This window comes from Narcine bancroftii, chromosome 9 (genome assembly GCF_036971445.1).
Source record: "Narcine bancroftii isolate sNarBan1 chromosome 9, sNarBan1.hap1, whole genome shotgun sequence".
NCBI classification, from domain to species: Eukaryota; Metazoa; Chordata; class Chondrichthyes; order Torpediniformes; family Narcinidae; genus Narcine; species Narcine bancroftii.
This window is the reverse complement of record NC_091477.1, coordinates 119,555,576-119,583,183: the sequence shown is the minus strand read 5'-3', so window position 1 is coordinate 119,583,183 and position 27,608 is coordinate 119,555,576. Positions and strand designations below refer to the sequence as shown.

Below are 27,608 nucleotides of genomic sequence, written 5' to 3'. Positions count from 1 at the left end.
ATGTCTGATAGCCCAGTAATGTGGCCCTTGAACAGGACTCAGTCGGACAGTGATCGGAGTCCCACGCCGGGTTCTCCAGCCGGCTCCACATCGGCGAATCTCTTCATCTTTTGTCTCGTTCTTCTCTTCGGCGCTCTCATCCTGCTGGGCAGCGTCTATTCCCTCGTTTGCCTGCACAGGACAAGGAACAAGAACCCTCTGGTGCTGGTCATCGCCTCGCTTTCCGCGGATGACCTGCTCTGCGTGGTCGCGCTGACCATCTTCGTGTCCATACAGTGGACGAGGGGGTTAGCCCCGACCCCCGGCTGCCCCGTGGCGGCAGTTCTCTACTTGATGCAAGGAGTCTCCAGCGCTCTCAAGTCTTCTTTGATTGTCATCTATAACTATTACACGATCAGACGCTCCGGTCGATCCAAAGGATGCCAGTCAAGTGTCCCCATGTCTTGGCTCCTGGTGATTCTCTGGGGCTTCAGCCTTTTTGTCTGCCTGCTGCCAGTGTTTGGATGGGGTTCCTACATCCTAACCCCTTGGGGATGCCTTGTCGACCACAAAAGTTCTTACGTGCCGTTTCTCTTTGGGTTATACTCCGCATGTTTTTTTGTCCTCATCGTCTTCTCCGTCCCCCTCATCTATAAACTGCTTTGTTCCGATTGGCAATACCAGGGACCGATCTCACCCGACAACTATGAAGTGAAGGGCGGTGGAGCTCCGACCAATAAAGTCTCCGTTTCGGAGGACCCTGCGGACCGAACTTTAAAGACTGGCACAGACTGGAGCAACGATATTCAGGGTGGCTCTGAGACTCCCCACTCACGGCCATGCCCAGGCGGCGGCTTCGGATCCGTGGATCAAGCCGTCACCTTCGCTCAGAAGCGTTTTGCCCTGATTTTAGCCATGGTTAAGGTTGTACTGTGGCTACCTCTGATGGTATGTATCTGCTATCTATCTACTTAACCCTAAAGCTATATCTGTTGCCTTCACCCTTTAGTCCTGGAGGTACGTGTCCGCAATAGGTTTAACTCATCAACTAACATATAAAAGTGATTCTACGGTAAACTGGGTTCCCCATTAACAGCGGCGCGAGGTAATGAATCTATCGCTTCTTCAGGGAAAACCTTAATTGTATCGCATCGGTGACAGGCATACATAATTATTCCTGTACCACCCCGTAAAAACACAATGCTGGAGAAACTCAGCAGTATACTTTATAAAGTATAAAGGGTTATAATCAACGATTCGGGCTTGAGGCTTTCATCGTGTATTTTTTCTCATACTTTCTCAAGCCCGTAACGTTGGTAATGTATCTTTATCTTTGCTACATAAAGGACACTGTTGACCTGCAGAACTTCTCCAGTATTTTTTTACTTACCACCCTGTGCCTGCGCTCATTGAACGGGCCATTCCTTATCTGCAATTAACCATCAGACACTTCCAAAAGCGGGTTAGGAGTAGACACTTGGAATGAGCTAAGAAACATTAAGCCGCCCTTTTCCCCACCAGAATTAAATGACAAATTCGGCGCAAAACTCTGGATCTGCCGTCCATTGTTCATGAAACCAGCGAAATTTCAACACACACACTTAGAAACGAAAAATAAAAGACTCACATTCGGCAAATATACATGGCCGTGAGGATTCGCACCGGCACAGCGCACCCTGTCTCACGGCAAACTTCCTTTTAGAAAGCTACTGTAGAATCTCCATTCCACACCTGGCCTCATGGGGTGTTTGAATGAAAAAAAATTGAAGAACTAGGAGCCTCTTGGTCCATTGAGCCTGCTCCACCATTCAATCAGATCGTGGCTGATCTGACCGTGGATTCATCTCCACCTACCTGGCTTTACCCTATAATCCTTAATTTCTCTACCATTAAAATATTTGTCTTTATATTTATTGGGGTCATCCCCCCTGTTTTTGGGCAGAGAATTCCACAGACTGGCTTCTCTTGGGAAAAGCTGTTCCTCTTCATCTCAACCAATCAACTCCCACTAACCTCTCTGCCATGTCCCCAAGTTTTAGCAGTGGTTCTCAACCTTTTTCTTTCCACTCACATACCACTTTAAGTAATCCCTAGGCCATAGGTGCTCTGTGATTAGTAAGGGATTGCTTAAGGTGGTGTGTGGGTGGAAAGAAAAAGGTTTAAAAAGCACTGTTTTAATCGGCCCTCATTGACTCGTTATGTGCACGATTTCATAACTCCAAAGGAAATGGGCCAATGACCATTTTTCTCAAGCAAAATATTTCAGTAACAATTGGGTCCAGAGCAGTGGTTCTCAACCTTCCCTTCCCACCCACATACCACTTTAAGCAATCCCTTAGTAATCACAGAGCACCTATGGCCTAGGGATTACTTAAAGTGGAATGTGAGCGAAAAAAAAGGCTGAGAACCACTGTTCTAGTGTAATCTATCTTTAGCTCTTTACTCTTCTGTCATTTCAGTTGAAACAGATTCTCCCTATTCTATTAAAACCACAATGAGGATTGCTATTAAAACCCACTTTAATCCCCTCAGCAACAAGAGTAACTGCCACTCGTCCCACCTTGATCCCTAACCATCGTCTGCAAAACTCTATCCTACTGTGTCTGACATATTTAATGAGGCAATCACTGAGACAATTCGAATAAATTCCACTGGTCAGTCCCTGAATCGTTGACATCCTTCTTGCTGCTTGGTTTTCAGAAATGATTTTAGCCACATCAGTGATGTGTGGAGATTATTAGTCTCGAATTCCATCGGTTTTCCCAAACAACATTAAAACAAGCAACATACTTGTAACAATCCTCCTTACCCTGTAAGAGCCCTCCCTGCAGTAACACCACTCCCCGCAGAAACGCCCCTATAGTAACTTCCCTTCCAACGGTAACATCCCTCTCTACAGTAACGCCTCTCCCTGCCGTAACACCCTTCAGGCATTAACACCCCACTCCATGGTAATACCCTACAGTGACACTCCTCCCCACAGTATCACCCTCCCCACAGTATCACCCTCCCCACAGTATCACCCTCCCCACAGTGAAACCCCTCCCCACAGTATCACCCCTCTCCACAGTAATCCCCCTCCCTGCATTAACACCCCTCTCCACAGTAACGCCCCTCCCTGCATTAACATCCCTCCCCACAGTAACAACCCTCTCTACAGACATTCAACAGTTGTTTGTTTGAGTGAAAATCGCGGGCTCTGTTTTTGCAGCCTTTTAAAATTGGATGTTCATATTTCATCTATGTCTTTTCTATTTTGTGGTAATTCTCTGTACAATTGGGAGAAACCATTCTCCCCTACCCACCCCTAAAAGTGCAAGATCTATTTTAACTGAAGCAGGTTGTATAAACTGCCCCACTGAACACGGTTCCATGCTTTCCGGGTCTGCCATGTGCCGTCCTTTCGGGACAATGATTCCACGGCTGAATACGCCCCCTGTGTTCCGCAGATGCAACTGCTAGTCTATCATGTCACCAAGCCCGAGGACGTGCCCTTCGAGTCTCTGGGCTTCATCCTGACCTTACTTGCAGCGGCTATAACGCCACTCTTTGTGCTGTCTGAACGATGGAATCATCTGCCGTGTGGCTGCATCATCAACTGCAAAAAAAGTCTGTATGCTGTGGCCTCCGAACCAGCCAAAGGTAAGAAATGTTGGATTATGCCAGTGACAAGTGAATTGCCAACATACGCCAGGAGGCTGATTTCTGCAATTAGAACAAACGCCTTAACATTAGAGATAATTATGAATCTCCCATGTATGCCTGGGAAACATTATCACTCCCCATGGAAATTCTCAGTGCCATCGCACTCTGATGCAACTTTAATTTGCAAAACACCCTTTACAAGGATAATTTTTCCAACATTCAGAAAGAGAATGAAAGGGTGTGTCTAACTACAGTTGAGAAAGTGAGTTATAAGGAGAGCCTTTATCCTTTTAATTTAATGCAGGTTCTTGGTCTCAAGAACTGTTGAGTCAACAGATCAATAACACTTATTTATCATGTTGATACAAATTCAACTAATGAAATTGATACTTGACATTCAGTGATAAACATTGGCCCAAAACAGGAAACTCTACAGATGCTGTGATTGTAAGAGGAGGAGACAAAGGTGATCATTGGACATGGATTGAAAAGGTGAGAATTGATTGGGGGAGGGGATGTTTTGACTTTGTGAATGCAGAGCTGGTGGGGGGGGGAGGGAAGGAGACAGAGGAAAAAGGGATAGAGAGAGTAGAACATAGACATGCACAGTTTTGTGGCCCGGGGGCTGATGGCATTGGCCTAAAGCATCTCCTACTCTCTCCTGTCAGTGGAGATCTGAAACAAAGTTGGACAAAAAAAACTGACACATTTTGACTATTGGACTGTACTCTTTCCCCTGCCCTTTCTTTCCTTCTCCCTGGCCTTTTATTCCTGTCAAGCTTATTGTCATCTGATTGTACAAGTACTTCCCGACGAAACAGCATTCTTTGGTCCTCGGGGCAAAACATGCACACAACCAGACATACAGACAAACAATGCATATGCAGGAGACGTATTTTATCTATACAAATAAATAAATATTGCTTTGTACAAATGAAAGTCTCGGATGGTTAGTGAGAGCAGTTCCTTTGGTCATTCAGCATTCCCACTGCCTGTGGGAAGAAGCTGTTCCTCAGCCTGCTGGTCCTGGCTCTGATCCTTCTGTATCTCTTCAGGTGCCTGCCTGCTATTTTACTTGTACCTTAAATAAAGGCTTGGGCCTGAAGTCTTCCTTCAGCATTTCTATGTTTGTAATAAACATTGGTCATTTCTGACCCAAACCTAGACTCAGGACAATGCAAATGTGATTGTGAACATGGGTGAAATGTTTGACCAGACATTGACTAGAATGTAGACATCACTGCCATTGGAATCAGTTTGAGGTGGATGGTGCAGATAGAGGAAATCAGTAACACATGAGGAAGAAATGAATAAAAGGCCAGGTGAGATGAAGTGTGATGACAGGAGTCTTGTATACTATCTTCATGGCTTGACTTTGCGAACAAAGATTTAGGAAGGGGGCTGACTACATCTGCTGCAGGTGGCTGATGAGGCCAATGCGGGTTAGCAGGGTCGGCACCCGGGGGGGGGGGGCATCCACGAGCATTACCCCTAAATGAGGTGCTGTGCCCCCCCCCCCAAACAAGGTGCTCTGCCCACAACCCCATATTGTCGCGACCATCCCTGGCCATCAGACCCGTCCCATTCCCTCCCACATCAGTAGTGTCTAGGTTGACGCACGCTAGAGACTCTCCACCCAGCCCCAGCCATGTCACTAGCATGTGTCAAGCGACAGTAGCATCTAGTACTGCTTGATGCAATAAAAAGAGCGTCCTCCTGTTTCACGTCGGAGGGATGGCCTCAACAGCAGGTAGGTTCATGCTAGTGTCGGACTCTAGCTTTACCCTACCTTCAATTTAATTTATGTGTCGTCTGAGTCCAGCGTGCTCGTTGAATGAAGTGATAGGAGAAGGTATTCGGTTCAACAATCAGTTTATTATACAGCACAAGAATAAAACTTAACAGAGCTCTGGTTCAGTCGTTAGTTCATAGGTCACCTGCACAGTGAGCTATTCCCCAAGACTGACCCCTATTGTCCAGTCTGCTCAGTTTATATAGCTACAATTTACCATACAGAACAAAAGTTGGCTTCCTTTGCTAGATTTTTACATAAAGTATACCACCAGCAATTTCCTTATTCTACAATTTATCTCGGGTGTAGACCTCTTATCTTAAACCTTCCAGATCAGACCATCCTATTGTTTTGACCAGAAATCAATTCCTGCCCCAGATATTTCCAATCATCGTTCTGTTCCTGTCTGGCCAATTTCTTCTGTTCTCCTTAACATCTCCTCATGCCTTAATCTTCTTCCTAGACTGGCTTTCCATTCCCTTTGTTTCTTACAGGATACTCTTTGTTCTGGTCTGGCCTGTGTCTCCTGCGCTACTCACCACCTCCTTCCGTTTGAGCATTCCTCCTAAATCGTTTCATCCATTTCCTCTCCTTTGTATTTTGGGAGCAGGACACTTCTACCCCTCCTGTACTCAGCCAACTTTGCTCCATGCTGTGATTGCCACTTAATTACCTTATACTTTTCCCTTAACCATGAAGTAAATATAAAAATTGTTACATAGTCCTCTATTCCATGATATTTTAGCCCCTAGATTCCAACATTAGCACCCCTCCATCATTGACGTCGGATCCTGCCCTGCCCACCCATCTCTAATCTGCTAATGCCCCCCTTTAACAAACATTCTGGTGCTGACCCTGCGGGACAGGTCTGAGCCCTTCTTCAAGGAATAAGCAAAACACAGGAAGGCATCTGAGTGAAGACTGAAGAATGGCAAGGAGAGGAGTCCAGACCAACAATTGTGATGAGGCGCAAAGATTTAAAATCTAGTAAAATATTGTGCTAACCTAAATGAACCTATTCGACAATCTAAACCTTCCCAACCTCACACACATAACCCTTTATTTTTCCTGCATCCATGTATTTGGTTAAGAGTCTTTTATCTATCTCTATCGTACCAGCCTCCACCTTTACCCCTGGTAATAAATTCCAGGCACCTACTACTCTGTGTAGTCCCTGATGCCTCCCCTAAACTTTCCCCCTCCTCTTGTACAGATGCCCTCCGATGTTTGCTAATCTCACCCTAGGAAAAAGGCAAGAGTAGTAAATACCAGAGGGCACAGATAAGGTCTACCTTATCTATGGCTCTCATAATATTGTAGACCTCTATTAGGTCACCTCTTATCCTCTTCACACCAAACAGAAAAGCCCCAGCTCTGTTAACTGTGCCTCATAAGACACATGCTCCAACCCAGGCCACATCCTGGTAAATCTCCTCTGCACCCTCTCATAGCGTCCACATCCTTCCTGTAATGGGGAAAGAAGGTTCCACAGGGAAGCGATTTGATTACTCAGTGGTGTCAAATCTGCAATGTAAAATACAAGGTGCTAAGATTGTAGGGAGTAGTGAGGCCAAGGAAAGATCCATGAGTTTGCTGTGAGCTGTGTTTGCTGGTTTGGAACATCCTCATCAAACTTTGTGAAACAGCTGCAATATCTGGTAACATTCTCCGAGGAGTGAAGGTAGCTGGATAAGGTGGACTCCACCTAAGAATTAGAATCAATGCCCAGAAGGAGAATAAAAGATGAAAAAAAAGATATAATTGCTTCACAAATCTTCAGAAACACTAGAGGTCTAAAGACAAGTAAGTTCACGATTATAATTATTAAAATGTATCCTAAAGGTTGTAGCAATACATCATCAGATGACAAGAGTACATAGGCTTCAAGATTCCTTTATTGTCATGTAATAGTACAGAACATGTAGTACGACACAAAATTGCCTTCTGTCTGCTATTAGTCAGACAAAGAGTTGCCATCAGTGATGACCAGTGCCAGAAGGAGAGGCAAAAGAGAGTTCCCTCGGAGTTACTGAGTGTCCGTGGATTCACCTCCTGCTCTCCCCCAGCCGCACGAACTCCTGCTCGATCGCGAGTTCCAGATCCAAACCTTCGAGGCGATCAGGAAGCCTTCAGCACCCAAGGCCCTTCAGGAGTTCTCGCCTTCAACCTCCTCTTGAACCCCAGCACCGATACCTGGTTCCCATGAGACAGTCTCCTGCAGCCCACAGCCTGTGTGAGTCCATCGGCCACTGAGCACCTCGCTGGGCTCCTCTGCTCTTCTGCTTGTAACCCCCATGGTAATCATAATCCACATTTGCAGGGGAATGACAGACATCCTTCTAACACCGCTATTCACTTCCAATGACAAGTGTCCTGCATTTCTCATGCATCTGCCTTCACCTAAAATCAACCCCCCACTTGCAGAAGTAACAGCATCCAGCCCATTGTAGCACTTATAAAACTATTAACTTAATCACTCTTTAGATTGCAAATTCAGACCATAAATTGCACAGCTCTCTCCATTAAAAAGGGAAAGGTTCCATTATTGTCATGTAATATTACATTTAGAATGTAACATACTTGAAATTCTTTGACTTTGTCTACTGTAAAGAAGACAGAGAGTCACCACTTGGTCCAGCGCCCCTTGGCGTTCAAAATCATGGAGAATGTCTGGTGCTGAATTGACTTTCCCCACACTTGCTCTCCCCTCACGAAACTCCAGGTCATCTTCATAATTCCGATGATCCCACTTTCAGGCCGCAGTGTGAATGGAGATTTACTTGCAGGTCATTCAAACTAAGATGGGCCATAGTCATTGCAATTTCACTCCATGGACAGACCATGCCAGAAAATAAATTGCTTCCTTGCGACTAATGGTTTTCAATCATGTTTTGAAACAAGTAGCTGGGTGGAGATATTCTAGAGGGTGCCCACCAATAATGGTAAACACACAGATTCCCATAATTGTACAGCCTCTGAATAGATTAAATGGATAAAGATGTTATCTCTCAGATGTAAAGGCCCTCACATATAAATCCATTTACCTAAAAGCCATGAAGCGTTGCAGACAATTTGCCTGAAGTGGCCACATTATCAAAAGAGAATTGGTTTCACCAGGAATATTGCATTCACAGCAGTAACAAGCAAACATGAACGTCATCAACGAGAAGTGAAATATCTCTCTGACTCGGGCCAATCCTCTTTTCCATTTACTGCCCTGCAAGTTATTTTGAATTGGAGAAAAAAAACATGAAGATTTTTTTTCTCTCCTAAAGTTGGAGATATCATCAGAAATAATCCCAGTTTTAGAGCAAAGCTGTAAAAATGAAGAATCTATGAAGCAGAAACTATTCACCAGTGAAAGGGCACCATTGGTGGAGCCTTTGGGGAGAAGTTTGTAGCACATAGAATACTGCAGCATGATGCAGGCCCTTCTGCCCACAATGTTATGCCAACCTTCTCCATTATAATCTAATCCTTTCCTACTTCAGACCCATAACCTTCTATTTTTCTTGCATTCATGTGCCCACCTATGAGAGTCTTTTCAATGTCCCTGTTCTACCAGCCTCTACCACCACCCCTGGAACTGCATTCCAGACGCGCGCTATTCTCTAAGTAAAAAATGCACACCTGACATCTCCCCTCTGCTACTTGCTATTTTCATCCTGGGAGAATGGTGCAGGTTGTCCATCCTATCTATGCCCTCATGATATTATACACCATTATTAATTTGTCTCTCATCCTCCATCACCCCAGAAGCAAAAGCCCTAGCTCACGCAACCTTTCTTCACAAAACACGTTCTCGAATCCAGGCAGCACTCTGGCTACTAGTCTAGTAATTTAACTGCACCACCAGTACTGAAAATTTAAGTTTAGTGAATTGCACCTTAGAAGTAATGTCAGCATTATTGTAACCATATAACAATTACAGCACGGAAACAGGACATCATGGCCCTTCTTGTCTGTGCCAAAACACTTGTACTCTCCTAGTCCCAGTAATCTGCATTCTGCCCATACCTTTTACATCCATATACCTATCCCAATTTCTCTTAAAAGATAATATTGTACCTGCCTCCACTACCTCCACCAGAAGCTCATTCCACACAGACACCGCTCTCTGAGTAAAGAAGTTTCACCCCTAACTCTCATGTCCTCTTGTTTGAATCTCCCCTCTCCTCAATGGAAAATGTCTATCCACATCTACTCTATCTATCCCCCTCAAAATTTTAAAGACCTCTATCAAATCCCCCCTCAGTCTTCTATGTTTCAAGGAATAAAGACCTAAATTATTTAACCTTTCTCTATATCTTAGGTTTAGAAACCCAGGTATTGTCTGGTGAATCTCTTCCAAACTCTCTCTATTTTGTTCCCATCTTTCCTATAATTTGGTGGCCAGAATGGAACACAATATTCCAAATTTGGCCTCACCAATGCCTTGAATTATTTCAACATGACCTCCCAACTATTACTCTCTATGCTCTGGTTTATAAAGGCCCTCTTCATGAACCCTATCCACCTGAGATTCCACTTTTAGGGAACTGTGTACCATTAACTGTATTCCCTCTGTTAAAAAAATAATCGCACACATCTCCATTAAACTCCCCCCACCCCACTCACGTTAATGTCCTTGAGCATGTGATGATTTTTCCCTGGGGATTTACCCTGCCTATTTTTCTCTCTTTTTATCCAATGGTTTCCCTCTTTTTATTTCTTTCTAATAAGGAATTGATAGCTATTTTGGCTCAGATTTACAATTATTTCTCTCACTGCAAGCTGTGCTTGCAGTATAAACACAGAAAGGCCAGAGGAACCCAGCAGGTCTCGCAGCGTCCACGGGAGGTATAACAGATGTTTCTGGCCTGAGCCTTTCTTCAAGGAACGAGTGAAAAACAGACAAGCACCTGGATTAATAAAAAGCTGGGGAGAAGGGAAAGAAAGGGCACATTGGACATGGGTAGGACATGGGTAGGACAAGAGGGGAAAGGTGAGAATTGATTGAAGTGGTTCTGTGAATGCAGATCAGGAGGAAAGGGGACAGAGGGGAAAGGAAAGAGAGAAAAACGTAGAGGAAAAGAGAAATAGGGATAGATGGGGAAGACTAATGGAAACCGGAGAAGTCGCTGTAAATGCCATCCAATTGGAGGGTGCCCAGACAGAACTGTGATTGCCATTTCCTTTACCACCACAACATCGTTGGAACTGAACTTTGCCAACGTTCCAGACGGCCTTTGCCCTTGGCTTGCCTTCGCTGACCCTTCCTTTAACCGACAACATTTTTAAAAAATCTGACGGCGCTCACCACCAATTGTCCCAGACGACCAAAATCTGGGTCACGACTGAGATGCACACCATGTCCTAGTTTGGAGACAATGAAGGTAAATGTGGCACATTTCTCAGTTAAAGAAATAGGCCAATTGATATCGTGCTGCACCCTTGCAATGTGTATTGACGTTAAATCCGATATCACATTAGCAATTTATGTCGCATGGTGTAAAATCATTATTGATCATGATCCGATTCCCTCATGTGAGATTGCCATCTGTTAAAGTCCTCGCAACAGCTGCATCCAACAACCTCATTACAAACTGAATGAAATGTCTTACCTGCACATGTTATATACACTGGGCTGTGTACATAGGAACACAAGATTTGTTTCACCTCAGACAATGTTTCAGAGCTAGAGGGAAAATGCAAAGAAAGGATATTTGTGATGGGTAATGCTGGGAGCAGCAAATGTTTGACAGTGAGGAATAAAGACGTTTTTTATCAACTGCCTTGTTAGGATATTTCTCTCAAAGCGTTTGGATACTGATCAGCGCGTAGAGTTTTACATTAGTCAGTCATATATGGGCAATGATTATTTGCGTGCTGTGAGGGACCAGCTGGTGCCTGCAGTGTCTTGCAAGGAATGGATGATTTCTTTAATCATTTGCAATGCCATGATTGTTCCATTGCACCAGGCAATCAATTCTCAACCAGCCTTTTAGGTACTAAAATTTGAATCTCAAGAACAGCATTATGAATCTCTTCAAACCAGCTCCTATAACTGCTGTCTGATCTGGGGTAACCTTCGGTGCTGTCCATGCGAAGTTTGCAGGCTTGTGTTCCTCCAGATACTCCTTCTTCCCACGATCCAAAATGTGTGTGGGCGACTAGGTCACAGTAAATTGTTCTTAGCCTGTAGGTGAGTGGGAGAATCTGGGTGGTAGAGTGGATATGAATGTGGGGAGAATAGGCTGCAGGGAAAATTAGTAGGGAATGGAATTTCTCTGTGGGCCAGTATTGAATCTAAGGCTCCCACGCTGTCTATAAGGAGTTTGTATTCTCTCCCCGTGTCTACGTGGGTTTTTCCCCAGGGCCTCCGGTTTCCTCCCACTGTTTGAAATGTACCAGGGGTTGTAGGTTAATGGGGTGTAAATTGGGCACCACAGACTGGTGGGCCGAAATGGCCTGTTACCGTGCTGTATGTATAAATTTAAATTTAGAATGGCCTCTTTCCCCATCAGAAGGAAATTAGAAAATATATACATCCTATTTATCATGGATTACCCTCGGGAATTGAAGTAAAATCTGTTATCGTGGAAAATGTAGCAATCTACTGAATTTCAAAGTGTCATTAACAAATGCAATCAATAACTTGGTGTCATTAAAGCCTCATAACATTCCCTCTGTCAATGGCTGAAATACCACGGCTGGATTAATGAGTCTAGGTTGAGGAGCAAGATCTATCAGGGAAGACCAAGGGGGAAATGCTCAATGGTCTTGATGAAAAATTGCTTAAGTTGCTTAGATCAGCCATTCGCAAGTGTTTTTCGGCTATGCCCCCCTTCTCCATCCCTTCTCCCCCCCCCCCCCCCCACTCCCACCTCTAGGAATTTCACCAAAGTTTATGGGTCCCCTTCTCTATGAAGCAGTCAGGTTTTGGTTTCTTCTGCACTTCTCTCCTAACGACTACAGAAAAAACCATGCAAATGATTTATGATTCATGAAGGCCCCGATGAAAATAGCTGTCACAGATTATTCTGTTAATTCAGACCCTACAATTGCTGTATAGCGCTCTCTTGAACATGCAACATATTTTATTCCCCAATTGCTGCTAGATCTTATTGGATGAGCTTAAAAATAGTCATCTGTCCTTCATTTTTAGTGATTACACTTTAGGATTTATGGGTAAATGAACACCTTGTAATGTACAGAAAGATTTTGTTTTGATTGTGTTTTAGAACCACAGAAACTGGCCCCTTCAACGCTTCTAGTCTGTGCTGAACCATTTCTTTTTGCCTAGTCCTACTGACCTGCACCCAGTCCATAGCCCTCCATTTCTTTCCCATCCATGTCCAAATTCTTCTTAAACATTACAATTGAGTCTGCATTCACCACTTCAGCTGGCAGCTCTCCCACCATTCACTGTGTGAAGAAATTCCCTCTCATATTTCCCCAAAACTTTTTCCCTTTTATCCTTAACTCATATCCCCTGGTTTGTATCTCACTGACCCTCAGTGGAAAATGCTGACCTACATTTATTCTGTCTGTCCCCCTCATAAATTTAAATACCTCTGTCAAATCTCCCCTCATTCCTCCACGCTCCATGGAATAAAGTCCTAACCTGTTTAACCTTTCCCTGGAACTCAGTTCCTGAAGTCCGGGTCATGTCCTACCAAATCTTCTCTGCACTCTTTTCAATCATCTTGATAACTTTCCTGTAGTTAGATGACCAAAACTGCACACAATACTGCAAATTTGGCCTCACTAATATCTTGTACAACTTTAACAGAACATCCCATTTCCTGTACTCAATATTTTGATTTATGATGGTCAATATGCCAAAAACCTCTCTTTACAACCCTTTCCACCACCTGTGTTGCCATTTTCAGGGAATTATGTATCTATATTCCCAGATCCCTCTGCTCTATTGAACTCCTCAGTGCCCCCTCATTCAGCGTGCATGTCCTTTCTTGCTTTCTCCTTCCAAAATGCAACACGTCACACTTGTCAATAGACAATAGACAATAGGAGCTGGAGTAGGCCCTTCGGCCCATCATGCCATTTTACAGATCATGGCTGATCACTACTATCAGTACCCCTTTCCAGCCTTATCCCCATAACCCTTAACTCCTTTGTCCACTAGAGTCTTATCTAACTCTCTTTTGAACATAATCAGCGAATCTGCCTCTACCACCCTCTGCTTTAAAAATCCATCTGCCATTTTTTGAGCTGATCCAGATCCAAATCGCAAATATTGTATGCTATTAAATATTATATGCTGCAAATCGCAGGCAGTAATTTCCTGAAAGAAAATTCATTTTATCTTTGAATAGAAATGAGCTTTATTTTATTATTAACATATTCACATAAGATGTTCTGCCTTATAATATTCATTATTGCCTTCATTAATTTGGTGCAGTGTTTAATGTTGAAGATCCCAGAGTTTTGTAATAGGAAGCTCTCTGAAAATTATTTCCAGTTGTCCTGAAGCTTGGAACTGCTTATCAGAGTTATCGAAGTAGAAGAATAAAATTGCCTTGATGGTAAGCCATTCATAATCTCAACATACAGCAGAAGCTTCTGTATGTTTTTTTTTCAAGGTAGTCTTTCCAGACAGATGCCCACTAAATTACAAGCAAGCTCAGAGGACAGCAGAATGTTAGTGAGTTAATCTATTTCAATTAGTCCCATGGGAGTATTTTGCATCCATCGGAGAGAGTATCAAGGTGTTTGGTTCAATATCCAATCTGCAAAATGGCACTTAAACCCAGCAGCACTCCTACCACATTGCCTGAAGAATGTTATCCTGGTTAAATGACTTGCGCTGCAGTTGTGTACTTTCCTTCATTGGGAGCAGTCCCGGTCACCGCTGCTGATGTAAGCCGAGTGACATGCGGGAGTAATAGCTCCCATGTGCGGTGTGTTGAGCGACAGGAGAGTGTCAGGATCACCCATGTGGCAGTGAGCCAATGAGAAGGTCAGAGGGGTTTGGCTGGGTGATGTTTGGGGAATTGAAGAATGCAACGTTGTGTCTCGTGAATAATAAAGAAAGTCGGCTTCATGGCATGCTGAAAGAAACGAGTGAGTGTATTCTTTATTTATTTGTAAGCTGTGGTAAATCAGTGCATCCCCAGAGAACGTACTGAGCCTTATAATCCCAGAGGCAGGAGCACTTCCAATTGAGCCGTAGGTGAGAACATGACACAATAAGGCTAGTTTGGTTTACTCATTCCACTGTTGATGATATTGAGGGGTTTGCAAGATTTCACAGAGCATTGTCTAAGGTTCTGGGAAAGATGTCATTAAATTGGATAAAATATGGAAAAGATTCACAAGAGGACTGCAAGGACCGGAGGGCATAAGGAAAGACGGGATAGGCTGGGATTTTTTTCTCTCTGGAGAATAGGAGATTAAGGGGTAACCTCAAAGCTACATATAAAAATCACAAGGAACATGGATGAGGTGAATGCTCACAGTTTTTTTCCCAGGGCAGAGGTGTCCAAAATTAGAAGGCATGGGTTTAATTTGAGAAGGGAAAGATTTAAAGGGGATAATTACATTTATTTTTTTAAAATTTAGACGTACAGCACTGCAACAGGCCAGTTTGGACTTACGAGTCAGTGCCGCCCAATTTACACCCCATTAACCTACTCCCCAGTACAATTTTGAAGGCTGGGAGGAAACCGAAGCCCCTGGAGAAAACTCATGGAGACATGGGGAGATCGTACAAACTCCTTACAGGCAGCATGGGATTCAAACCAAGGTCCGGTCCTGGTTGCTGGCCCTGTAAAGGTGTTGCAGAAACCGCTAGGCCAACTGCGCGGCCCAATATTTTTAATAGCCGGGACTGAGGGAAAAGTTTTCAAATAGAGGGTGGTGAGTAAAGGGAACACATTGACAGAGAGACCTGTAGAGGATGGATAGAATTAAACAGGTACATGGCTAGGCAATGTTTATAGGTAAATGCGAATACAGTAGCTCAGGTGAACAAGTTGAGCTGAAGGACCTGCTGCTCTTTACCTCTATAACCCGATGACCTTCCTAATGATGTGCTCTTCAATCACATTCCTGCCCTACAGTTATTGAAGAAACATACTGGGTTTTGTTTCTGTGTTGCATGTGTCACATTATCCACCTGGAATTCGATAAACTACATTATGGGCAGGTTATGATGATGCAGGGTCTTCCCAAAAGGTGAGTTCATACAGAAGGACCTTGCAACCTCCAATCCTAATTCACATTGCAATGGGTGATGACGCAAAACAGGGTTACATTCCCTAGAATACAAATGGTTAAAGGGTTATGTAATTCAATATTTTCAGGATTCTGTCTTAAATATGTCCTATTAAACTAAGAAAGGGAACTGAAATGTCATGTTTTCCTAAATACAATGTCCATTAGTTGAAAGAAATATGATATTGTCTGAAATAATTTAAAGGCAAAATATTGTCATGGAGTCATGGAGCTTTACAGCATGTCGACAGGGCTGTTATTCTATGATCCATGCTGACCCAGTTTTCAACACAAGCTCACCCTATCTGCTTCGGTTTGGCCCTTATCCTTTTCAACATTTTCTGCCCATTTACCGGGCTTAAATGTCTCTTAAACCAGCCATTTTGAACCTTTTTTGGCCAGTTCTCCCCTCAGCACTCTGCTCAAAGTTTATGGGCCCTCCTTCCATATCAGGTTCAGTCAATTTCCTCGGTACTTCTCTCTTACTGACTACATCAGTGATTCTCAACCATTTTTTTCACTCACTCACTCACCTTAAGTCATCCTTTAAATAACCACTAAGCACCTATGGCATCCTATGTCGCAGGTACTCTGTGGTTAGTAAGGAATGACATAAGGTGGTAAGTGGGTGGTAAAAATGGTTGAACATCACTTGATTACATAAACAACATAAAACATTTTGGTCTGTACACCCCCCCAACCCCCCATTTAGATGTGCTGTGCCCACCCCCCCCCCCCCTGCATATGGCTCCGTTGAGAAATTCTGATTTAAACTGTTATTGTATCCTCTTCTACCACTTCCTCTGGAAGCTTGTCCCATATACCCTGTGTTTAAAAAATCCTCCTCATCCTAAATTAATACCCTCCAGCTTTAGATACCTTACCATTGGAGAAAAAGACAACCACTATTTACATTTTCCTTGCCCATTTTAACTTTATGAACCTCCGTAACGGTGGTTCTCAACCTTTTTTCCCCACTCACATCCCACCTTAAGTAATTCCTTACTAAAGGTGGGATGTGAGTGGAAAGAAAAATGATTACGAATCCCTGCTCTATAAGTATCCCCTCAGCATCTGTGCACCCTTACAACTCAAGTCAACAGTTCTGCCATTCCTGCCGATGTCATGAAATAGAAACATTGTTGAAGTGTTGGTATGGTTCATCAGAAGAGGGTCCATCTCTCTTTTCACTCAATCAACGTCACATTTTCTGAATTGCTGTTCTCAAAAATACAGTGACCAAAGTTTGACTTAAGGTTTAAAAATATTAACTTTTTTGCCAACAATAATAGACCCTGGATCAACTGTTTTAAATATTTTAAAGCAGTGGTTCTCAATCTTTTTCTTTCCACTCACATACCACTTTAAGTAATCCCTATGCCATCGGTGCTCTGTGATACATGAGGGATTGCTTAAGGTGGGAAGGGAAGGTTGAGAATCACTGCTCTAGACCCAATTGTTACTGAAATATTTTGCTTGAGAAAAATTATTATTGGCCCATTTCCTGTGGAGTTATGAAACCATGCACATGACGAGTCAATGAGGGACGATTAAAACAGCAGTTTTCAAAATTTTTCTTTCCACCCACATTCCACCTTAAACAATCCCTTACGAATCACAGAGCACCTGTGACATAGGGAATACTTAAAATGATATGTGAATGGAAAGAAAAAGGTTGAGAAAGACTGTTTTAAAGGTTTTATGTTGTTAGTCAAAAATAATGGTTATGTTTGGATCAGATAGAACCTCCCGGTTACAGGAGCCATTTTTTTCCCCATTTCTATTTTTATTAGAATCTAGACAGTTATCCTTAAATTAAATGCATAAATAATTGTTAAAAGCATGGTGTGGTTCGGTACAACAGAGATCCTCTTATAAATAGTGGTCTGTCTCCTTGAATAGGACAACGCAAAGGCTTTGAATTCAACCTGTCTTTGCAACGAGGCGATGGGGTTTACAAGATCTCGCAAGCAAGTAACTGCATTGGCCAGGAATGCAAGTCACTCTCTTACCAGAACCTTCCCGCCCACCAAACCGACTGCTGCAAATTTCTCGCGGCTCGGAAGCAGGAAACTCCAAGCCACACGCCAATTGAAATCAGTGCCACTACTCTGCTGGACAGCTCCCCGTGGGCTCTGCCTGACCAGGGCTCAGAGCCGCACAGAGTTCAGGACAAGGACTCACTGGCCTGCTCTCCAGATGGAGCAGAAGGCAAACTAATGCAGGAGGAAGGGCGCAAACCAGAACTCGTGGACTGGGAGTGGTGCCGGAGTAAATCAGAAAGGACGCCCCGACAGGTGAGTGTATTGGGAAGGTAAAGAGAACATCAACCATATCTCATGAATTCTAATGAAGCCTAATTAAATCTTGAACCCAGGGTTTAGAAACAAATAGAGTTGGAAACAGGCATCTCGGCCAAACTTGTCCATGGCGACCAAGGTAATCCCACATGACTGTTCAATCCATTGGCCACTAAACCTTTCAAAATGTGTCTGTTTCAATCTCTTAAATGTTGGAATTGGCCACACCTCTACCACTCCCTCGAGAGTGCATAAACATGCGAGAGAAACTCAGCAGGACACACAGCATCTACAAGGAAGTAAAGGGTCACAAACGTTTTGGTGACTTTGGTTATACCTTCGTTATGTAAAAGCAAAAACATCCAGGCACCTAAATAAAAAAAAGGTGGAGGGAGGAAGGGGAAGGGGAGGAGCACAGGTTAACATGTAGGACATTATAGGTGAATGCAGTTGGGAGGGAAGAAGAGAAAAAGAGCTGAGAAGTGACAGGAAGTGAAAATTTATCTCTGATCGGAGAGGGAAGGGAACGAAGGGGGAAGCTTATCCTTTACTTCTTATGGATGTTACACGACCTGCTGAGTTTCTCTAACACTTTTGTGTATTGTGCTCAACCCCAGCATTTGCTGATTTGCTTGCTTAATTCTCAAGAGAGGCAGAGACAATATTTAGCTCAATTGCCTTCTATCAGATCTGAACCCTATTTATCAGATTGTGTAATGGATCTAAAATTGCATTTTTCTACCTTACAACAATGACTGGATGGCAAAAAAGTTGCAGTGATTTTAAATTGCTTTATTGATGAACAACTTCACTTTAACATTGATGCATCAGAGTTTTAAATGTGCTATCAAGCTGTAAATGAACAGGAATGAAATCCCTGGCTCATTTCCACTTTCGCAATCAGGAAGGACAAACAGCAAGTATGGTGGAGGTGAGAGTTTAAATCTTATATTCTCCAGTCTGTAAGTCTCAGCTTCCAATTAAACAATGGCATAAAAAACTCACCCTGAACTGTTTTGGAAGAGGGGTTCAATGTCTCACAGCATTTAAGAAGCATTATCAAACTTGTGGATTGCAAAGACCATAGACCTGATGACCTACAGACCAAAGATGCATTGACCAAAGACCTAAAGAGCAAAGACCTATAGAGCAAAGACCTATAGAGCAAAGACCTATAGAGCGCAGTGCTATAGGCCAAGACGTAAAGAACAAATACCTATAGAGCAAAGACCTATAGAGCAAAGACCTATAGAGCGCAGTGCTATAGGCCAAGACATAAAGAACAAATACCTATAGAGCAAAGACCTATAGAGCAAAGACCTATAGAGTGCAGTGCTATAGGCCAAGACATAAAGAACAAATACCTATAGAGCAAAGACCTATAGAGCAAAGACCTATAGAGTGCAGTGCTATAGGCCAAGAAGTATAGAGCAAAGATCTATAGAGCAAAGTCCTTTAGGCCAAGACCAATGCACCTGTCATTGTAACCAAACTCTCAGCAAGGAAAATGGAGGTCAATATAGATGGCATCTGGTTGGAGACTGCTGAGATGGAATACAAGGTGTTGTTCCTCCAATTTGTGGGTGGCCCTTTGGAATTTCCTTCACCTTGTCTGGCAGAGCTACCTCTGCTTTCTTTAGGCCTTACTGATTTTTTTACCCCGCGGATGTGTCATTTGTTCCTTGTTGATCATACCTGCTATGCACCTCATCCTTCTTCTCAATCAGTGCCTCAACAGCCAAGGTCCCTTGTACCCATTATCCATGCCTTTAACACAGACAAGAACTTAAAAACTCTATACACTCAAAATTTTGCTTTTGAAGGGCTCCCACTTAATAAGGACACCTCTACAGAATGGCCCAATCCATACTTACCAGATCCTTTCTGATACCCCCAAAATTGGCCCAAGGACCAGACCTATCCTTTTCTGTAATGATCTTGAAACGAATGGCATTATGATCACTAGATCCCAAGTATTCCCTTACAAACACTTCCACCAGCTGCTCTGTCTCATCCCCCAAGAGCAAGTTCACTATTACATTTTCTCTAACTGATTAAAGAACATTTCCTGAACAGATTTGACAAACTCTTTCCCATCAGCCCCTACACAATATGGGAGTCCAGTGGAGAATTGAAATCACCTAAATACCCTTATGTTTCTTGCAACTGTCTGCTACCTCTCTGCAAATGTGCTCCTCTAAAAGCTTGGCTGGTCTGTAATAATGTAACATGGAACATACAGAGTATATTACAGAATACCAACCCTGCAGCTCGTGATGTTGTGCTGACCTATGTCCACCTACTCCATAACAATCTAATCCTTCCCTACCTCACACCATAAGCCTCAATATTTCTGATATCCATATGTCTATGTCAGAGTTTTTTGAATGTACCTATTGTACTAGACTCTACCACCACCATTGCCAATGCATTCCAGGCACCCACCAATCTTTTACCTCTGATAGCTCCCCTATGTTTTCTTCCATTCATCTTAAATCTTTGGTATTTGCAATGGCTCTAAGAAAAAGGTGCAGCCTGTCCACCCTAACTAAGCCTCTCATAGTCTAATATATCTCTATTAAGTCACCTCTCATCCTTCATCACTGCAAAGAAGAAAGCCTTGTTTGAAAAGACATTAATGTGATCCTATCTTTCTCATTCCTCATTTCCACATATTTGTTTTGGGCCCTTGGTAGAATGTTTTAGCAATCAGGAAGAAGGCAAATATTTTTGTTGCTACTACCCTATTTTTCTTTAAAGTGATACTGGCCTCTTCATCACCATTCTGTGGTCTAACCATGCCACAAAGAATTCCTCAGTCATCATTTTTAAAATGCTGTCTGACTTGTCAGCAGCTCCGCAGCCAGAGGAGCTTTTAACTGGATGATCTGTCGAACCTTTCATGGAGTGTCTTTATAACTCTACAGAAGCACGGGTTGATCTCAATCCAATTAGAAGCAATCATGGTACCTCATCCCATTGAATCAACACTTGACAGACCTCAACAGAAGGAGATGTCTGAAAAAACACAGCTAACGTGGCCCTTGAGTCTTTGCTTTTAATTTCCCCATAAGCAGCATGGGTGCTGGAATCTTGCACCACACAGAGAGGCCATTCTGTCCATTGTGCTTTTTCTGCCTCATTCAAGTTAGTCCCAATTCCTGGTTCTTACCCCTTTATCATGCAAGGTTTGATGACACCGTAGTTAGGCTGCTGAGTGTATCCACAGGTCTTGAGACAAGAGTTTGGATTAAATTGATACAGCTGGATAAATTGAAATTTGAGTAATTAAATAAACCAGAGAGTAGTAGTGAATGGAACGTATTCTACCTGGAGGTCAGTGACAAGTAGAGTTCCAAAGGGATCTGTTCTGGGACCCCTGCTCTTTGTGATTTTTATAAATGACCTAGATGAAGAGGCAGAAGGATGGGTCAGTAAGTTTGTGGATGGTACGAAGATTGGAGGATTAATAGATAGTGCTGAATGTTGTTGAAGGTTATAAAAGGATATCGACAGGATGCAGGATTGAGTGGAGAAGTGGCAGTTGGAGTTCAATCCGCATTAGTGTGAGGTGATGCATTTTGGAAGGTCAAACCTGAAGGCTGACTACATGGTCAATGGACAGATGCCCAACAGTGTGGAAAAATGGAGGGACCTTGGGGTCCAAATCATCTATTCATCTCTCAAGGTTGCTTCACAGGTTTATAGGATAGTTAAGAAGGCCCACGGGACGCTGGCTTCATTAGTCGGAGAATTGATTTCAAGAGTCGAGGTCATGTTTCAACTCTACAAATCTCTGCTATGAATAATTTTTAGAGTATTGTGTTCAGTTCTGGTCACCTCATTATTGGAAGAACGTGTAAGCTATGGAGATGGCGCAGAGGACATTTACCAGCATGTTGCCTGGATTGGAAAATAAGTCTTACGAGGCAAGGTTAGCAGAGTTGGGGCTTTTCTCGTTGGAGCGTAGAAGGATGAGAGGAGACTTTTTAAAAAAAACTTTATTTAATATTTTCAAAACAAAAACTTTTACCAAGTCCGTAATATAAAAATGAAAAGTACAACTATCCCCTTCCACCCACCCTCAGCAAAGTCCACAAGGGAAGCATTAAGAAAATAAAAAAATACATACAGCAGTTTAAGATATTACTAAATTCATACATTTCAAATAAGGCGACCACATCTTAACAAAAAAGTCATAATTATCATGCAAATTATATGTTATTTTCTCCATATAAATACAGGGCCTCAACTCATTATGCCAACAATTTACATTTATCTCAACTTCATCTTTCCAAGAAATCGTAACATATTTATGTGCTACAGCGAATGCTAAATGAAAAAAATGCTGTCTGAAACTTATCTAACCCCAAATCCATAAATGGAGCAGTATAACCCAACAAAATTTATTTTTGATCTAACAAAAATTGGATTTTAAACAAATCTTGAAGAAATTCCCTAAATTTATGCCAAAATGATTGAACTTTAGATGAGAGGAGACTTGATAGAGGTCTACAAGATTATGGGAGGCATAGATAATGTAGACAGTCAGCACCTTTGTTCCCCAGGGTGAAAGTAGCAAACAACAGAGGACATCTGTATAAGGTGAAGGGAAGAAAGTTTAACTGAGACATCAGGGGTAAGTTTTTTATACAGAGAGTTGAGGGTGCCTAGAATGCCTTGCCAGGGATGGTGGTGGAGACACATGGATAAAAGGAAAATAGAAGGTTATGAGATAGTGAAGGTTTTGTATTTTTTAATTTTGGTAGGAATATATACAGTAGGTTGGCACAACATCAAGGGCTGAAGGGCTGTAGTACATGTTCTTTAAGTATGAAACTCAAAGCTGGTATCAGTAGTGGGGAATAGTCAAGCAATATATGGCATGAGAAATCCATATGGTTCACTAATCGCCTTTCGGAAAGGAAGCACATGGTCAGTCTACCTTCCTTGTGACTCCACACCCACAGCAGTGCAGTGAACTCCGAAATGATGGAAAATTAATGTCAGTTAGTGAAAAATAGTGAGGTCCTTCTTCTATTGAATCAGCTTCCATTAACCTTTCAATTGCTGAGTGAGAGGTTCATTGGTGTTTTTGAGTGGTACGGGCTCGTGGACCAGAAGGGCCTGTTACTATGCTGTATGTCTAAATTATATTTAAAACATCTTTCCACAAAGCTCTTCCCAATCTCTACTCAAGCCTGTTCCACTGTTACCTGAAGATTATGAAGTGTGTCCACTTCCCACACAGAATCACAGTGGAGGATTTCATTCTCTACTTATTTAAAAAGAAAAAGGACACTGAATGTTTTATTTAAGATTAACAGGATTTGATTTTTATCCATGGAAGAATATAAATGTTAATCTCACCTGCCACACACAAACAGATTCAGAATTCATGCAATCCAGAAACGGTAAGAAGACTTGAGTTCTTAAAAATACCACATAAGGAACTGCAGATGTTGGAATTTAGAGCAAAAAGAGAACAAATTGATAGAGGAATGTCTTGATTGAGGATCTTGATCTAAAACATCAATTCTTCATTTCCTTCCATGGATGCTGCCTGACCCATTGAATTCCTCCAAACAGAAATGCTTGAGGAATTCAGCTGGTCTAGCAGTGTCCATTGGAAGTCAAGATATATTACCGACGTTTTGGGCATGAGGCCTTCTTCAAGGACTAAGCAAGGACAGAGCCACCAAAATCCTCTACGTCGGAGGGACTGGATACAGACAAGGATGTTGCTTAGTTGAGCACCTCAGTTCTGTCTGCCGCAAAATCAAGGATCACTCCATGGCCACCCATTTTAATTCACCATCCCATTCCCTTACTGACATGTCTGTCCACGGTCTCATGACCACCCACAAGTTGGAGAAATAACACCTCATCTTCCATCTGGGCACCCTTCATCTGGATGGCATTAACATCGACCTCTGGTTTCCATTAAATTTCTCCCCCCCCCACCTTCTTCCACCTGCCACCTTTCCCCCATTTCTCTCTCTCTCTCTCTCTCTCTCTCTCTCTCTCTGTCCCCCCTTTTCCCTCTGTCTCCTTTCACAGAGTCAAAATCAAGTCTCACCTTTCCTCTTATCACGTCCAATTAATACCTTTTGTTGGTCTGGACTCCTCCCCCTCCCATTCTTCATTCTTTATTCTGATGCCTTCCTGGTCTTTGCTTTAGACTGGCTGAGTTCCTCCAGCATTTACTGTTACTACAATCACAGTGCCTGCAAACTTTCATGTTTCACATCACTAAGTTCTGTTTGTCACAATATGTCCAGTACAGAGATCAGGGTACTCCTGCAGTCAGTCTAGCGCAGCCATTCTCAATTTTTTTTTTCCAGAAATGGCCCCTCAGGTCTCTGCTCAAAGTTTATGGGTCCCCTTCCCTGTGAAGCAGTCAAGTTTTGGCTTCTTCTGTATTTCTCTCCTACAGTCTACGTTAAAAAAAAATCATAACAATTATTTATGCTACACAATGTGAAAAGAAAACAAATCTTTTACTTAAATGTGTATGGCACCTCAGGAGGAGCTGTAGGGATTCCGTCATGAAAGGCTGGACGTCAACTCTAACAATCATTGCACACAGCACTGCAAGTACAGCCAAATCAGGATTTATATAGTTCCAACATGACTTCATTACGATGCCCCATCCAACGAAGGCCAACATGCCACGTACCTTCTTTACCACCCTTTCTACTTGTGTGGACATTTTCAGAGGAGGTGCTTGACCTTCCCTAGATCCTTCTGTACATCTGTGCTATTAACTGGGTATTGTTCCCTTACCTTTGACCTCCCAAATGCAACAGCTCACATGTGTTTACCCCCCGCTGTCTTCCTCTATGGCTGCAGGACGTGCCACCCTTGCCCCCACACCTGCTCCCTGGCCACAATTCAAGGACCCAAACATTCCTTTCAAGTGAAGCCACGAACTTCACTGGTGTATCTGTGGCCAGATACATCTGTGGCATCTATGCCCCCTTGGTGGCCTTCTCCACATCAGAGAGACTGGGCGCAGACTGGGAGATCACTGTGCTAATCACCTTCACTCTGTGCAGATCAGTGACAGGGATCTGCCGGTGGCCAACCATTTCAATTCTGCGCCCCACTCCCATACTCGCATGTCTGTCCATGGCTTCATATACTACCCCATCAAAACCACCTGTAAATTGGAGGAACAAGACTTGATTTTCCACCTCTCCAACTGGATGGCATTAATATTGTCTTCTCTGGTTTCTGCCAGCCTATTCTTTGTTCTCCCTCCCTTCCCTTTCCCCTTGTCTTCATTCCTCTAGCTCTCCATTCCCTCCCCATTCACAGAGCCATCCCTCCTCCCCCTGTTTGATACTGTGCCCTCCCTCCCTTGTCCACCTATTACCTCCTGCCTTTGGGTCCATGCTCCTCCCATCCCCACCATTTTGTTCGGGTGCCTGTCAACATTTTTCCATATCTTGATGAAGCACTCAAGCCTGAAACATTGATTATGTATCACTACTATTGCTTATATAAGATATACTATTTGACCAGTTGCGTTTCTCCAGAATTGTGTTTTTATTACAAACACGGTGTCTGCAGACTTTGCGTTTTACTCCATGTGTTATCATTGTATGTTTTTGTTCTTGCCTCCAGCGACCCAATGCTCTGTCGATTCCAGTGTGCGCATTTCAAGGAATGGTGTCGCTGCATGCCCCTTCCACCGGCAAGACCCTCTCGCTGTCCACATACGAAATCAGCGGTGAGGGGCGAAAGATTGCCCCCGTGGCCAAGAAGGTGGAGGTGTACCGCTCCAAAAGTGTGGGCCACGAGCCCAGTGTCGAGGATATGCCGGGGAACCTGGCAGACACCAACGTCAAGATCCACCTGGAGGTGCTGGAGATCTGCGAGAATGAGGAGGCTCTGGACACTGTCTCCATCATAAGCTACATCAGCCAGTCCTCCTCCACCCAGGCCCGTTCACCGTCCCTGCGCTACTCGCGGCGCGAGAACCGCTTTGTCTCCGTGGACCTGGCCGAGTCAGCCTCCTACTCGTTGCTCATCCCCACCAACCGTTCTGGCAGCGACATCAGCATCTCCATCCCTGACACGGTGGAAGCTCATCGGCAGAACAGCCACAAACAGCACCAGGACAGATCTGGCTACCAAGAAGAGATACAGCTCTTGAACGAGGTCTATAGGAAACGGGAGGAAAGATCTAAAAACTGTTGATTGGGGCATGAACTGGCATTACCCGGAAGGAAAACACCACAGAGTACATGCATGTGTTTCCTTAGAACCTTGAAGGTTCATCCACTCTTGGCTGACTGAATGACCTGACTCGATCACCCTGCCCTTCCCCAAATCTGCAAATATTTGCCAAATTTTCCCACCATCTCAGATTTGAAACTAACAATTGGCACAGCATCATGGTTGGCCCCGAGCTCTAGTCTCCTCTGCCAGTGGAAACAACCTCTCTGCCTCTACCTAATCTATTCCTTTCAATTGCCCTTGAAACTTCCAACCTCTTGCTTTAAACCTCTTTCCTCTTGTCTTAGTTGGGAAAACAATTCTTATCTTCTCCCACCTCATTACTTTGTAAAACTATTCTGAGAATTAACATGCTGTGTAATTCACATACTATAATGCTGACATGAGGTTTACTCTTTGAGTCAGTGATTCTCAACCTTTTTCTTTCCACTCACATCCCACTTTAAGTAATCCCTATGCCATCAGTGCTCTGTGATTAGTGAGGGATTGCTTAAGGTGGGCTGTGGGTGGAAAGAAAAAAATTGAAAACCACTGTTTTAATCATACCTCATTGACTCATTATGTGCATGGTTTCAGAACTCCAAAGGAACTAGGCCAACAAAAATTTTTCTCAAGCCAAATATTTCAGTAATAATTGGGTCTAGAGCAGCCTTCCCTTCCCACTCACAGACCACCTTAAACAATCCCTTTCAAATCACAGAGCACCGATGGCGGAGGGATTACTTAAAGTGGGATGTGAGTGGAAAGAAACAGGTTGAACACCACTGTTATAGAGGTTTATAAAATCTTGAGTCACACAATTAAACATTCGTAGCCTTTTTTTCCAGGGTATGGGAATCTCAAAAGAGAGAGCATAGATTTGAGTTAAGGGAGTAAAGATTTAAAAGGGAGCTGTAGGGCTCAGAGGGTGGTGGGTACATGGACTGAGCTGCCAGAGGAAGTGGTAGAGATGGGAACAATTGTCATAATCAAAAGAAATTTGAACAGATGCATAGATTGGAAAGGTTTCGAACAGCCATTCTCAACCTTTTCTTGGCTATGGCTCCCTTCAGAAGTTTACTGGCCTTCTTCCCTGTGAAGCAATCAAGTTTAGTTGGTTTCTTCCTTTCTTCTCTGCTACCAACTATATAAAAAACATGTTCTATTATTTCAGTCCGTGGCTCCCCTTAAAAGGGCGGCACAGTTGGCATAACGGTTAGCGCAATGCTGATACAGCGCCAGAAGCAGGGTTTTAATCCCGTGCTGTCTTTAAGGAGTTTGTACATTCTCCCTGTGTCTGCCTGGGTTTTCTCCAGGAGCTCCGGTTTTTTCCCACTCTTCAAAATGTGCCGGGTGTTTGTCAGCCAAATGGGGGTAATTGGGGGACATGGGCTCCTGGGTCGGAAGGGTCTGTTACTATACTGTATGTCTAAAATTTAAATTTAAAATGT

The 27,608-nt window shown here is 43.3% G+C and overlaps 1 protein-coding gene across 1 annotated transcript; it reads left to right on the top strand.

Moving 5' to 3' along the window:
- Window positions 1–26,486, top strand: LOC138743614 (probable G-protein coupled receptor 149). The gene is made up of 4 exons (XM_069899136.1): window positions 1–927; window positions 3,429–3,621; window positions 17,537–17,931; window positions 25,564–26,486. The coding sequence occupies exons 1-4, from the start codon at window positions 1–3 to the stop codon at window positions 26,137–26,139; spliced, it is 2,091 nt and encodes a 696-aa protein (XP_069755237.1). The 3' UTR covers window positions 26,140–26,486.
- The last annotated feature ends 1,122 nt before the right edge of the window (window positions 26,487–27,608 follow it).

Bases quoted from the DNA above. Each gene is read 5' to 3' on its own strand.
- LOC138743614 (XM_069899136.1), top strand. From the start codon at position 1: ATGTCTGATAGCCCAGTAATGTGGCCCTTGAACAGGACTCAGTCGGAC. The intron at 928-3,428 runs GTATGTATCTGC...TGTGTTCCGCAG, and splicing joins TACTGTGGCTACCTCTGATG to ATGCAACTGCTAGTCTATCA. The intron at 17,932-25,563 runs GTGAGTGTATTG...TCTTGCCTCCAG, and splicing joins CAGAAAGGACGCCCCGACAG to CGACCCAATGCTCTGTCGAT.